The sequence below is a fragment of the Mesoplodon mirus genome, assembly GCF_964341445.2.
Source record: "Mesoplodon mirus genome assembly, chromosome: 9".
Lineage (NCBI taxonomy): Eukaryota > Metazoa > Chordata > Mammalia > Artiodactyla > Ziphiidae > Mesoplodon > Mesoplodon mirus.
Window position 1 is genome coordinate 94,388,596 of NC_138985.1, and position 15,280 is coordinate 94,403,875.

Genomic DNA, 15,280 nt, shown 5'->3' on the forward strand with positions numbered 1-15,280 from the left:
CCTGATTACTTTTCCTTTTTATCACCATTCACTTACAACTCATTCTTCAAGGCTAGCTCTTTCAAGCTAGTTTTTAAAAATTATTCCTGCACCTCAGTTGCTCCTTTTTCTCTTAATTCCTATTTGCCTTTGTACCATATTTCTCATTTTGTGCATAAAAAATTATTAGTTTTTTGGCAAGTATAGTTCCAAATATTACTTCATTATTATAACTGTTCATGTATTCAAAGGCCAATATGCCATCTACTCTAGTAAACACTATATATGAATTAATTTAATTCTTGTACCTACTTTCTAGGTAAGTATTATTGTTATTTCAATTTAATAAATGTCAGTGATTAAGTAGTTTGCCTAAGACAGCATAGCTGGTAAGTGGCACAGCTAAAATTTGAATCTATTCATCTTACCACCATGCTTTACCATCCAAGTAAATATTTACTGGTTCAGTTTCCCCAGTATTTATTGTTGTAATGTAAATTGTTATAATTCATGTATTTCTCTTTTCAGAATTTAATCAAACTGCTGAAATGCATAATTTTAAAAAAAATCTCTTTTACCCAGCCAATATTATTCTTGAACTATAAAAACTTTTTTATGCTGTACCTGTAAGTGAATTTTTAGTTTTTTCTTTAAAGAAAAATCTCTGTGTTGGTGAAAAATCAGTTTGATAAAAGTTTCGATGTAGGCAGCAGTACTGTATTCTGTGCTGTTTTTTTTTTTAATCTTGGATGAGGCTTGAATATATTTTTTTTCTTTAAAAAAATCATGTACTTTCACCATTAGAGACAAGAACAGCTTGTGCCTAATTAGGACTGTATGAAACGTGTTTAGTTATTATAGTCATAATCATAGGGGGAAAATGAGATGGTATTGGACCGGGAGCCTTTCAGTAGTTTGAAAATTCTTAGCAACTAGGTCTTAGTGTGATTTCTCCTAAGTCATATTTTCAGTTCTTTTGGATAGTTTTACTTTTGGCAGACCCTTCTGATTTTCTGCTTTAGATTTTTGTCAAAAGTAGACATATAGAAATATTAGCAACTGTCTGAGTTCTTAAAATACAGAAGTAATTTTTAAAAATAGTTCATAAACATTTAAATGCCTTACTTTTTTGCTTTTGAGACTTTTAAAACAGTGTAAGAGGTGTTTTCATATTTTTGTAGATGCGAATGTCATTGTTTCAATAGAAAGCTCAGATTTTTTGCTGAATCATATAGAGTATATGCAAGTAAGCATACCAAACAAAAGGCGACCTTTCAAGAATTAGAAATATAAGGAACATGGGGAGATTATTTTGGCTGCAGAGGCGTCAGCTTTTCATTTGTTTTTAGGTCTTGAAAGGGAGTTCTTTAACATTAAAACAAGGAACTGAAAGCAATGTATTTTGAAAAAATCTTTACCCTGCTTTAATGTTTGTAGCATTTTTATTGATCACCTCAAGGATTTCAAGCTTATGACTGTTTGTTTTTGAAAAATTTAATTTGTTCTATTAAAAAATAAAGTTTCTTTAGCACTTGAAATGACTGTTCACCAAGAAAACATTATATTAATAAACATTATATTACTACTTTTCTGTTTTAGAGCGTGAAAGAAGATGTTTAAGCATGTTATTTCATTGAAAATAGCTACTAAATATAACTTGCTCCAGATCTGATCTGGACTATTTATTGACAACCCAGTTTCCCTGGCAAGAGGCAATAATATGTATTGTAATAGATTAAATGAGGGTAATCTTTAATTTATCATGTTTCCCTGCAAAGTACAGCATAGTTTTTTGTTTTGTTTTGTTTTGTTTGTTTTTTTGCGGTACGCGGGCCTCTCACTGTTGTGGCCTCTCCCGTTGCGGAGCACAGGCTCCAGACGCGCAGGCTCAGTGGCCATGGCTCACGGGCCCAGCCACTCTGCGGCATGTGGGATCCTCCCGGACCAGGGCACGAACCCGTGTCCCCTGCATCGGCAGGCGGACTCTCAATCACTGTGCAACCAGGGAAGCCCACGACATAGTTTTTTAAGTCATTTTTTATTTTGAGTGATTAGATGGTTTAATATTATAAAATGGAAGTATCAAGAAGTTAATTAAATAGAGTTGAATAGTAGTGTAGAGAGGTGTGAGAGGGCTGGAATTTATGTTTCTAGCTTTTGTGTCTTACGGTAAGCCAGGATTTCTCCAAAAGAGGTGTTTTGGGGGTTTTTTTTGTTGTTTTTATTTTGGTTTTTGGTAGAACAGCTGGCTTCTCAAACTAGCCATTTGTTGTCTGGAACAACTTCCAGATGAATGAATACTTAAGGTTAAGAAAGTGATCTAGAGTAGTGACAAACCAGTGTTCCAGAGAAGAAACAAAACATAAAAAGTAAACTTTAGCCACAGTTACCAGTAGGTCTTTATTTAAGAGGGAGATTACATTTTTTCCTTTAAATTATAATTAACTATAATATATTTCAACTGTTTTAGTTTTATCCCTCTTTTATTATAATAAGTTTAATATTGCAGTAGAATGATCTGGTATGGTGAGTTATGTTTCCCAGTCTTCCTTTTTAATAGGTAAATTTTGCTGTCTATTGAAGTGCTATTGAATAGGTAAATTTTGCTGTCTGTTATTACAGTGTGTAATCTTAGATTGTAATTTAAAAACTATTATTTGTGTGTTAGTTATATGTGTGTGTTTATATTTATTTACATGCATTCTATGAAGAGTTGAAAAGATTTTAGACTTTGGAATTGGGCTTTATACCTTTTTGTTTAGAGTCTTTGGGCATGATATTAATTTCTCTGAACCTTGATTTTCTAATCTTTGCAATAATTAATAATGACCATTGTATAGATTTATTGTAAGGAGTAAATGAGTTAACCTTTGTGATGTCTTGCACACAGTAAGTATGCAATAAAAGTCAACTCTTTCTTCTTTGGTAAGATCTTTTTAGAGAGTTACTTCCAGATTTGATAATGCTATATATATATATATATTTTTTTTTTTTTTTCTTTTTGCGGTATGCGGGCCTCTCACTGTTGTGGCCTCTCCCGTTGCGGAGCACAGGCTCCGGATGCGCAGGCCCAGCGGCCATGGCTCACGGGCCCAGCCGCTCCGCGGCATATGGGATCCTCCCAGACCGGGGCACGAACCCGTATCCCCTGCATCGGCAGGCGGACTCTCAACCACTGCGCCACCAGGGAGGCCCGATAATGCTATATTGAAATAATTTTCTTCAGGTTTTCTGATAGTCTCCAAAGAAAAGTAAGAGATATCAAAGAGAATTGTGTGAACTTTAGACTAGTAAAGAGAAAAGGAATTTACTTGAGACAGAAGGAGGCAAAAAGTTCGCCAAGCAATTTTTTTTAAATGTTTGCTTGACTACTGTACAGGATTGGTGTGACTTGTCAGGGTGCCATTATATACTAGGAATATGCTTTATTGGAGGTAGGAGTTTTATGTATAGTTTGTTGTAATGTAAGGAACTTAGTAACATTAAGATGACTCAAAGGAAATGTCAACCATGTGGCTAGGAAAGTTCCTCCACCCCCTGCTCTTTTTTCCATTCTAAGCATTTATTATATACTGAGCACCTCTGATGTTATGCTATTAACTATCATTATTCAAGAGAAGATTAATTGTATCTAGTGTAAAATCATCATAATTTCTAATATTTTAAGTTTGGATTACTTATTGTTTAAATTTTGGAAGTAATTTCCTCTGCATGCTTGATCATAAATCCTTTGTGCATATTTAGCTCTCTTTGTCCTTGTTAAAACAAGCTAATGTCAGTGTACAAAGCACTGCTTGTAGAAACGTGAATGTGTCTAGTGACCTGTGAAGAAGAGACATTTCAGGGGTAACAAAGTATGTAAAAATGGTTTATATTGGTAATAACAATATGTTACAAAGTTTTTCCAAAATTTAGAAAAGAATTCCACATATCTAGTTGTTTTGTGACCTTTCTTCCGGTAATAATAGAGTTCAATGCAAAAAAATTGGGAAAACAAAAAAGTACAAAGGCTAAAACCAAAACCAAAAATCACAATCATCCTAATCCTGCCAACCAAAGAAAATTGCTTTTAACTTTTTGATGTATGTCAGTGTTTTTTCTTTTCATCTGTGTGTGTGTGTTTACAAAATGATTTTACAAAAATGGTATAATGTTTGAGAGTTTGCTTTTTTTACTTGAAAATTCCTGACAATATTTTCATAGGACAGTTGTGTTTGATAGAAGAGAAACTGTGAAGCTCTTGATGGGTAGAGTATTTGTAAGTTTTTCAGGTTAGTTAAGAGTGGGGATAGAAGGATTAGTTGAAGAAACAATTAGAGAATTTAATTTTACCTGCAGTGTTCAGAATGACATTAAAGATCAGGAATGGGGTCATCCGTCAGATTATAACTGTTCCTGTGATTTCTTAGAAGAATTTCCCCCAGTGGATTGTGATTTCTTTTTCAGAATAGTCACAGAAGGCTTAAGGGGAAAGAGGAGATGGAGACTTTTCTAAGATGAACATAGGTGGGATCAGCCAGACACACACAGTTCGAGTGAATATATTGGTTCTAACAGTGGTGGGACCCTAGTATGCCACAATGTGGAAGGAACCTCAGGCCCTATCCAACTCTTAAACACCAGTTTTGCAGATGAGGAACTTGCTTGACTTATCAAAAGTCATGTAACTAACTAGTATGGGACACTTTAGTAATATGGCAATTGGGCACTATTAAAAAGTATGAAATCTATTACTTTTCTAATTGTCTCTATTTTTGCTTTGTATTTTTCATGTCTTGAGTTTTCTTATCTCCCTCAGTTTTCTACCCATCTCCATATACTCCCATCTTTACTTTTTTCTCTCTCTCCTCTTCAGTTAGCCATTATGTGGAATTAATATTTTAAAATCATTATTTATATTGATTAATTTTATCTTCTCTGTTTAAGGTTTTTAAAAAGGACCATTTAACTTTTATGTGCCTTTCACAAAATGGAATAAAATTTAATTACTGTGTTTTACTTCTATATAATACTAAATTTATGATTAATATTTTATTATCATCTTATCATTACTATTAATAGGAGCCCCACAACATTTTATCTGAAAAAAGAAAAGATTTCCAGCTCTTGTAATGGGAAACCAGTATTGGCCAGAGTAGACTGGATGGGGCAAGAATTGTCAGAAAAGCCCATGGGGGAGTAGGTGATACGATAGAAACACTCTCACTAAAATAAGTTGTGAATCCACTTGTTCCCCTTACTTTAACAATTAAAACATAAATGCTAATTTGTGAGTGCTAATTTAAGAAGGAGAGAACTTTCTTTTTGCAAGAATTTTTAAAGTCCCGTGGGCAAAGAAAAAAACTAGATGAGTTTATGGGGTAGAGGTTTTCAGTTAAAGCCATCTGGAAAGACTTGAAAGCTGAAGGGTGTGGTTACCACTGAGTTTCATAATTACCCAGAAAAGAAAGAGATTAGGGAGGTTTTTGTAAAGTATGCAGTCTCTGGCAAGTATACAAGTCACAGAGAACAGACAGTTTTACTTATAAATTCTTTGGAAAAGTGTTTGCTTTCAGTGACTAAATGAAGCAAAAGGGAATCCTTTATTCAGATTGAAATCAGAGTCAAATGACAGAATTTATAGTAAAGGTATCTCTATAAATTATAATCTGTTTGGGTTCATGTAAAAGAAAACCCTAGTTTAAAAAGTAAGGAAATGTTATTTTATCATATAACAAGAAGTCCAGAGATAAGGTAAATTTCATGGTCAGTCAATTCAGTGATCCAGTTTCTTCTTCTCTCTCTGCCCTGTCATCATTATAGAGTTGATTTCATTATCAGACCTCTACAAATGGGCTATAGCAGGGATGTACATTTGCATACAGATTCTGAACATTTCCAGAGGAACAAAAGTACATTCTTCTTCTCTGTATAGTCATTTAAAAGTAAGGAAACATTTCCTTGAAGGCCCCACCCCCACCCCCCGCCAGAGATCCTCATGTTTCATTAGCCAGAATTGGGTTTCATACCATTCTTAAACTAATCTTTGTTGAGGGGCACAGGATTAGGACTTGATAATAATTTGGGGTAGAATGGATGTATGTGGGGAGTTCAGTCCCCATGACCATAGCAGTACCTAGTGTAATAACTAGTTACTGTACTGTAACAACTCCTCTTAAGAAGGAGATTTAGAATTTATTAATGAAGTAAGTAAAGCATAGTGAAACATGAGTTCCAGCCCCACCACTCAAGAGCTGTGTGATTTGGGTTAAATTCATGAATTCTCTAAATATGCATTTCCACATCTGTAAAATGAAGATGATAATGCCCAATTCATAAGGCTGTTTTTTAGAATTAAATCAGATAAGTAAGATAGCACAGATTCTAACATTTAGTATTCAATAAATATACTATTACTGGTACTTTTATCTCTATGTAGTTTTGTACTCAAAGAAAACTCTAAAAATGGTATTTTCACTTTAAAGGATCAGTTGTTGTTTTTTGCTGAAGATACAAGGGCCTAGACCAAAGTTGTTGGAGCTCCCATTTCCTCCTCTAGCTTTTTTGTATAGTAGTACAAAAATGGGGGAAACTTAGTAAGTTTAGTGTGAGCTGCCACTAAAACAATTCGTTTACGTGGTTGTGTCAACTAATACTTTGCTATTTATATTTGAGGTAGCATAAAAACTGAACTGACACATATTTTATGAAAATGTGCTATTGTATTAGTGACATATTAGTAATTTTCTTTAATGTAGGCTTCTACATTTTGGTCTTTTTTGCTGTAATAAAAAGTGTAAGCTGTTAAGTTGTAATACTCTCTTTCTTTAATATTTGCAGATGGCTTATTCAATCAGTATATCAGTCAACAGGAATATAAGCCACGATGGAGTCAAATCATTCCCAAAAGTACCAAAGGTAAGTCCTACCTTCTAAGTTGTGGGTGCTTTTCCTTTAATGTCCCAGTTTCATGTATCCGAAGGTAGCTCAAGTTTCACTGTACCCTATTAATGAAAAGCAGGTGTTTAAAACAAGACATAGGTTCCTCAACTAGATGGCAGAGGAAGTTTATTATATTAAATTTTTCTTTTAAACCTTTTTGTTTTATTGCTATAACAGAAGGTTGGGCATTTTTTACACAGAATACCATCATAAACTGCTTTTATAGAGACACTATAAAATTATAGGCTATTGTGTTGTAATCCCAAACGTGTCCCTGAAAAACCTTAAGTTCTGCAGAATTGCTCACAAAAGCTAATAGGGCTTATGAGAGAAGTAGAAATGGGACATACCATTCTAAATCTGTGGAACTTTATAATCAGATACTAATAATAAAAACTAATGATAAAAACTAATAATATAACCAGATACTAATAATAAAAAATAACAATTCTGATAAAAATAAATACTAGTACAGTTAAATCTTTCTAGGCATTTATATTGAGCATCACAGTGATTTTGGAGCTTTAAACCCTGGGGCTCATGCTTCTTTCTTTGAGCTGTAGACCCTCAAGCTGAAGACCACCTCCTGTGGTCTTCATACATTGCTAAAGCCTTCATTTTAAGGTGAGAAAGCTTTCCTCAGATAGTGTTAAACATTAATATACTGGAGAAAATTGCTTATGAACCTCCATGATTTCTGAGTTATATAAGCATCATTTTCCTGCTTTATCAGTCATATATGAGGTAATTTTCTTCAGAAGTACATGTTGTATTTGAAAACTAATGGATTGAATATGTAAAATGCAAACATACTGACAATCTGTTCTTTTTTTTTATGGTCAAATACCTGTCTTCTTTATTTTTTATTTATTTATTTTAAAAATTTATTTTATTTATTTTTGGCTGCATTGGGTCTTCCTTGCTGCACACGGGCTTTCTCTAGTTGCAGCAAGTGGGGACTCCTCTTTGTTGCAGTGCGCGGGCTTCTCATTGCGGTGGCTTCTCTCGTTGCGCAGCATGGGCTCTAGGTGCGCGGGCTTCAGTAGTTGCGGCACATGGGCTCAGTAGTTGTGGCTTGCGGGCTCTAGAGCGCAGCAGGCTCAGCAGTTGTGGCACACGGGCTTAATTGCTCTGTGGCATGTGGGATCTTCACAGACCAGGGCTCGAACCCGTGTCCCCCGCATTGGCAGCTGGATTCTTAACCACTGCACCACCAGGGAAGTCCCTATTTTTTTAATTTATTTATTTTTTTGGGCTGCATTGGGTCTTCGTTGCTACACGCAGGCTTTCTCTAGTTGGAGTGAGCAGGGGCTACTCTTCGTTGCAGTGCACGGGCTTCTCATTGCGGTAGCTTCTCTTGTTGCAGAGCATGGGCTCTAGGTGCTCAGGCTTTAGTAGTTGCAGCATGTGGGCCCTAGAGCACGCGGGCTTCAGTAGTTGCGGCGCACGGGCTTAGTTGCTCCGCCTCCGCGGCATGTGGGATCTTCCCAGACCAGGGATTGAAATCGTGTCCCCTGCATTGGCAGGCAGATTCTTAACCACTGTGCCACCAGGGAAGTTCCTCTTAATCTGTTCTTGAAAGTGGTAATACTGACTTTACTAATTGGGGGAAGAAGGAAGAAAAGGGTGAAAATTCAACAATAATGAGCTATAAATTCTAAATCTAGCTATTAAAAAGGAGGAAGGGGCTTCCCTGGTGGCGCAGTGGTTGAGAGTCTGCCTGCTGACGCAGGGGACACGGGTTCGAGCCCTGGTCTGGGATGATCCCACATGCCGCGGAGCGACTGGGCCCGTGTGCCACAACTACTGAGCCTGCACGTCTGGAGCTTGTGCTCCGCAGTGGGAGAGGCCGCAGCAGTGAGAGGCCCGCGCACCGCGATGAAGAGTGATCCCCGCTTGCCGCAACTAGAGAAAGCCCTCGCACAGAAACGAAGACCCAACGCAGCCAAAAATAAATAATAAAAATAAATAATTTAAAAAGGAGGAAGAATTTGCAGGAAACTTCTGAATGATTAGTGCTTGAATACAGTTTCAGTTTTGCATCTTATTTATAATATACAAGAACTGACATTTCAGTCTTTTTCATAATACCCCTGTGGAATTAGTAAAAATTTGGATGTTCCTGGCACTTCCCTGGCAGTCCAGTGGTTAAGACTCTGGGCTCCCAGTGCAGGGGGCATGGGTTTGATCCCTGGCTGGGGAACTAAGATCCCACATGCCGCAGGGCGTGGCCAAAAAATACATAAATTAAAAAATAAAAATAAAAATGCCCTTTACCTAAAAAACACAATTAAAAAAAATTGGATGTTCCCTATTTTACATAGGAGAAAGCTGATACAGGGAAAGTTATTACCTAAAGTAATGTATTTCAATTAATGAGAGAGTTACAAAGAAAACCTCAGGTTTTCTGGTTTACATCAAGTAAGGCATTAGAATCCTGTAACCTTTTGAACCATTGAAATTAAGTTATATCTTCATATATAAAAGATCTGATATAAAGTAAGATAAATATAAGTTAAACAATAGTTTTCTCCTTCAGAGGTTTAAATTTTTCACTGATTATATTTAAACCTGCCTATTAAGCTTTGTGATGTAAATAAGAATCAAAGGGAAGCAAATCTTACATTTTGTCAGACAGTACTACTCAAATAAAATAGTTGGTAGATTATGTGGGAGATGATTTTTGAAATATTGGCACAAAATTAATACAGTGAGGAAATTATCATTAATGTAAAACTTGATAGCATCTTAGTTTTCAGTAGCTGGTTTTATGAACTTTAAAACTGCTCATTATACTAATAAACCATGCCTGGAGTTATAGACCTGTGATCTAGTTCTGTGATTGTTTTCCATCTTCACTTTGTCACTTCACTAGTTTAGAGATTTTACGTTTTTGTAGAATATCCTGTGTCTTTGCTGATATATGGCATTGGTCCTAAATAAGTTGAAAGTAGCTTCTGGTTGCTTTAAAAGCCTGAAAGCAATTAGAAAAAAAGAGCAAGATAATTATTATAAACTTAGTTATGTCATATTATGTCTCTTACGAGTCCTCTTATTCTTAATATTGAAAGAATAAGTGTGTTATTTTCACTACTCATTACAGATTTATGAATGAAGTTACTCTGGATATGCAGTTGTTCTGTGGTATTTCTTTAAAGAAAATATTGTTTCTACTTCAGGTGATGGAGAAGATAACCGACCAGGAATGAGAGGAGGCCATCAGATGGTTATTGATGTTCAAACAGGTGAGGACTACTTGGAATGGAAAGCAAATTCTTTTAAAAAATTATACATTATTGAATATCAGGTACTCATAAATGTACTTCTTTCCATTCCTTACCAAGTTAAATGTCATTGGCCATAACCAAGTAGCAAAGAAAATAGGCATTATCTACAGGTATAACCTAAACTAGGCAATGGCACGTCAGGGAGGGGAGGCTGCTGCACAAATGAAATTAGATAACCTAAAAGAAATGTCATGTGCAGCCCTTTAGAGCTGTGTGTGTGTGTGTGTGTGTGTGTGTGTGTGTGAAGTTTTATATGTGTTTGATTTCCATAGTATACTGTGGAGTATTTCTGGATTTTTAGTGCATTTATATTTTAATGCTGTAATATGGGAATTGTTGCAGTAAAAGAGAATTAAGATATATTTTAGAGGGGAGAATATAAAATTAAGTAGCCTAAGTGTTGGTAGATGCATAAATTGCTAAACACTGTCCACAAGCCTATAATAATTTGTTTTAGTTAGTCTTCTTTGCTGTCTTTTTAATTTTATTCTGCAACTTGATACTGAAAATTTTCCTTAGGTTTCTACAGCCTAGAACAGCTTAAATACCATTATATTTAGAGGTTAATGCTAAAATTATAATAGGTTTCAAATTACCGTCTTGATAAGCAAATAATACCAAGAATTTTGTATAATTTTATTTTATTATTTGGTTTTAGAAAACTTTACCACATACAATGCCAGTATCCACCCAAATAATATTTTACTTTTTCCAAGTGTAATAAAAACTCTGTTCTATTATTGTATTATGCTGACAATAGTGCTTCAGGAATAAAGTTTTTTTGACTCATTATAATTACTAAGATTATTGCAATGCAGATAATAATCATCTAGGCATTAATATATTTTCACAAATGCTTTATAAGTAAAAGGAGGAATTATAATATTTAAAATTAACTGCTAAATTTGTGTAGTAACCTGTGAGTTTGTTTGGGAGTATTATTAGGGTCTCTTTGGAAAAGGTTCATTTTGAGGCATAGGAATTTGCTTTCCTTATCTTGGCCCCTCTTCCCAGACCCCTTCCTTCCCACAAAAATAGGCTTGACTCAGCTGTAGAGTCTTAAGCATCTTTTTTTCTACCTGAGATTTCAGTAAATATGCAAATGCTTATTTCTCAAAGAACCAGATCTATACAGAAATTGTTTTTTTAATCCAAAATTAAATACGGTATAAAAAAAGAGTTGAAATTTGTGTTTAGATTGTCTACAGTAGCTTTTCTCCTCTTTTGAACATACAGTGGGATTTATAATGCTGTTCTTTTTCTCAGTCATGATGAAAATATTACTAAATTCTTTTTTTAAAAATTGCTAATAAAATACTAAAAAAGAGTGTTGAAAAGCTACTTTAATTTTCTGGACAAAATGCTGTTTTCCTTAAATGCGAAAGTAATGTGGTTTACTTTAACATTTAAAGTTCACCTTATCAGGGAGCAGAAGGAATTTTCATAGTGCTTACTGTGTTGCTTATTATGGAATATGGACTGTATAAAATAGGTAAAATAAATGTGTAAGAAAAGAGAAAGTTTTTCTCTTTTTATGTAATCCATGATATTTGAGAATGGAAAATGAGAAGATTCAAATGATAGGCAAATATCCTGACAGAACTTTGTGTGAGCAGAGTCACTGATGATTAAATGCTGACTTTTCAGGTCAGAGATCCTTGAAGTAAAATACTTACAGCATATAGTGATAAAGGTCCACATATTTTTCTCTAATATCTTGGTTTTATGCATTAATGGCAGGGTTTCAGCAGACTCAAGGTCCTTATCCCCATTCCCTTTAAAAAAATATTTCAAGGAGAGGAAAAGAGTTGTTTCAGTATTTACTTGGTTTGCTTTAGAAACAATAATTATAAGAAAGCAATGACTTAAAGTAAGTCATTGTAAATAAGTAAGAATGACTTATTATAGGCATGGGATATATTCCAGATGGAATCTTTAAAGGCATAATCTCTCATAGTTTCTGAGGATTTATTATAGGTTGACAAAAGTCTACAATGAAAAATTAATCAGTATCCATACTTCTGTATGAGCACTAGTTGATAAAAATGTAATAAAAGTACTTTGTGAATATATTTTTAAGCAAATATTTCTACTATAGGAAATTTAGGGACTTAGCCGTCAATAGAGGGATTTTTATTTAGAGCCATTTTGTATCTGTTTCAGTGCTTTTTTTCCACCCCCCCAAACTTTCTGAATACTGGGTCAGGCTTTATTTAGGTCCATGTGTGATGATTAAATGAGATTTTGAGCCTTTAACAGGAACCAAAAATTTAAAGTCTGGTAAAACTAAATAATCATGATAGTTAATGAGCTTGATGGTCAGTATGTTACCATTACCACTTACAGTGTGGAAACAGTACTAACTATGTGAACGGTGAAGTTGAAGGGGTTTAACCACATTCAGATGATCCTTTGTATGAGTAATAGGGAGTATGAGTTATAGGGATGGTGTGTAAAACATATTGGTATGGAATTCTTTATAAATATATATAAATGAACTGGTGATGCAATTAGGGTTGGGATCCAGATTGAGATAGCGGAGAAATGCAGATTCTGAGGATTCAGGTGTCTGGAAGCAGAGAGAGATGTAAGGAAAGATGCCCTAGGACTCAGCCAAGTCAGAAAAAGCTTTGAACTTTCATAAGACTCTAGAATAGTGGTTTAGGTTAAGTTTAAACAGGTGTCTGGTTGTGAGGGTGGGTAATCCAGGAATCTGCTATATCAAGACAAAACAAAAGTAATTTTTAAAATGCCATTCAAAAGTCTAGTAACTGCCATACCCTGGCATTCCGACTCTTTTGTTTCAGTTAACCATTGCTGTCTATATTCCTTTCTATCACCGTGCTCTATCCTTTTAGTATTTCCTTGTTTTCTTAGATGAGGCTTCATGAATGGGCTTTAAGGAGGCCCATGATACTCTTGAAATTGTATGTAATATTTTTGTCTGCCTTTGTGGAGTTTACTGGGAAGATTCATTACCTATATATTTTTTAAAGGGTTAAATATTTCTATTAAGTTTTGACATTACATGGTAAGTAAATACTGCTGGTATTCATATAAAATTTCAAATGAAATTCCTTGCTCTGTGTAAGTGGTATTCATTGTTGAAATAATAGTGTTTCCAAAGTAAACTCTTGCCCACCTTTCCTCTACTCTTGTTTTTTTTCCAGATTATTCGTTGCTAGATATAAGGTGGGTGAGGAAGAGAGTAAAGGCGATGAAGTCAGAGAGGTAGTGAGGGGCAATTGTGTTGAGTTCTTTTGTAAGAACTTTAACCTTTACTCATAGTGAGATGATTAAAGGAAAATATTGTTGGGTTTTGAGAAATGTTACTGACTTTGCATTTTAACAAAACAAATTGGGTGAAGGGCAGAAGCAGAGCGACCTTTAAGGAGGCAGTTCCTTACCAGAGAAGTGATGATAGCATTGACTTTTACTAGAGTGGTGATCACAGTGTTGAGAATTGGTCAGATTTGGGGTGTATTTTGAAGATGTCACATACAGCTGACAGGATTTACTGATGGATTGGATATGGGTGTGAACGAAACGAGTGATGAATGACTCAAGGTTTTGACCTGAGTAGTTGGGAAAATAGTATAGCCATTCCCTAAGATGGGTAAAACAAGTGGATTAAATATGGTGGGTTGTTCAGCAACTTGTTTTTAGACAGGTTGAGATGCCAGTTAGACATTCAAGTATATAGATATGTCAAGTAAGTGGTTAGATATATTATTGTTTGGGGTTCAGGAGACAGGTCCAGGCAGAATGATCATTTCCCTTTCTGTATTTACATAGCACTTTGTTCATACTATTATTTTTACTGTAATGATTTCCAAATTGTTTTAGAGTTGCTTGTGTAGGTGTTATGTATCCCATTCCTCTCTATTCAGCTTTCTCCTTTCTACCTCCCATCCCCAATATTCGTATTGACAGGGGAAAGACAAGAATCTTGCATTATTTATTTTTATGGCCGCAAAGCCTGGTATGGAGTAAGTGTGTACTAAATATTTGTTGAACTGAATCAAAATTTTAAAATCCATTTTCCTTCGAGTTGAAAGAAAAATATTTACTTGGAAAATATACTCTGATATTGCTTTAAACCTTGATGAGTGGACTGTGTCATGATGTCATTTGTTGTAATATGCTAATATTTTTCTGAGGTGAATTTATGTTATTGGTTATACTCTAATATATTTAAATTTTCTGGTGATTCTGTTTGTTCTTTTCTAGTATATAGACTATATTTCCTTAAAGCTGTAGTTCTTATTACCTTGGGATCTAGGTAGAAAAATTAAATGTTATGTAGACTTTGCATTTTTTTAGGGTAACAGTTGGTGCTTTCTGAATTTAATTTGGGTGTAGGAGCAGAATCTGGGATATCTTTGGGATTTTTTTCTCTAGAAATTCTACTTCTATTGTAAAATTATTAATAGCATAAGTTACCAAGGTGGTTTCATATACTTTTATTTCATCATTTATGTACCAGAGTCTTATAACTGCTATCATCAGGTTGATTTTAATCATCTTCAAAGTTGTATTTCTTGTTAAGTCTCTGAAAGAACCTTTTCTAGTCCAGGCTTACTGATATAACAATTAAATATAGTGGTTGGAGGTTGAGTGTGTGGGAAGGAAGTGTGTGTGTGTGAGAGAGAGAGACACACACACATATCTGGATTTCAATCCTGACTTTACCACCGACTTTTTGTTTGATCTTGAATGAGTTATAATGACAATAAAAACAGGAATACTAAATTAAGTTGCTGTGAGAGTTAAATGAAATAATGTCTTATATGTAAGTATCGATATATATTATTTATATAATATGTATTTTTATATGCAACATATTAATCTACAAATGTATACTGATTAGTTCTGCTGAGAGAATTTGATGTAAATTTAGAGATCTTTCTTTTGTGTTTGTTTTTATTTTTTTGACAGAATCTCACAGTGGAAATATTTTTAAACAATTTAAAAATTTTTGAAAAGCAATTTAAAACAACATGAAAAGCAGTGCTGTGTTGAGGGAAAAAATATCTCACCCATAATTCCACGTTCTAACTAACCAATATTATTTTGGTATAATTGTTTCATCT

The 15,280-nt window shown here is 34.6% G+C and overlaps 1 protein-coding gene across 4 annotated transcripts in view; it reads left to right on the forward strand.

Moving 5' to 3' along the window:
- The window catches only part of MKLN1 (muskelin 1), a 362,427-nt gene that overhangs the window by 266,754 nt on the left and 80,393 nt on the right, over positions 1 to 15,280 (forward strand). For all 4 annotated transcript variants that reach the window (XM_082632688.1, XM_082632687.1, XM_082632686.1 and 1 more), the window contains 2 exons: positions 6,799 to 6,876; positions 10,080 to 10,145. In XM_082632688.1, coding sequence (XP_082488814.1) covers positions 6,799 to 6,876; positions 10,080 to 10,145 — 144 coding nt within the window. The remainder of the gene's footprint in view (positions 1 to 6,798; positions 6,877 to 10,079; positions 10,146 to 15,280) is intronic.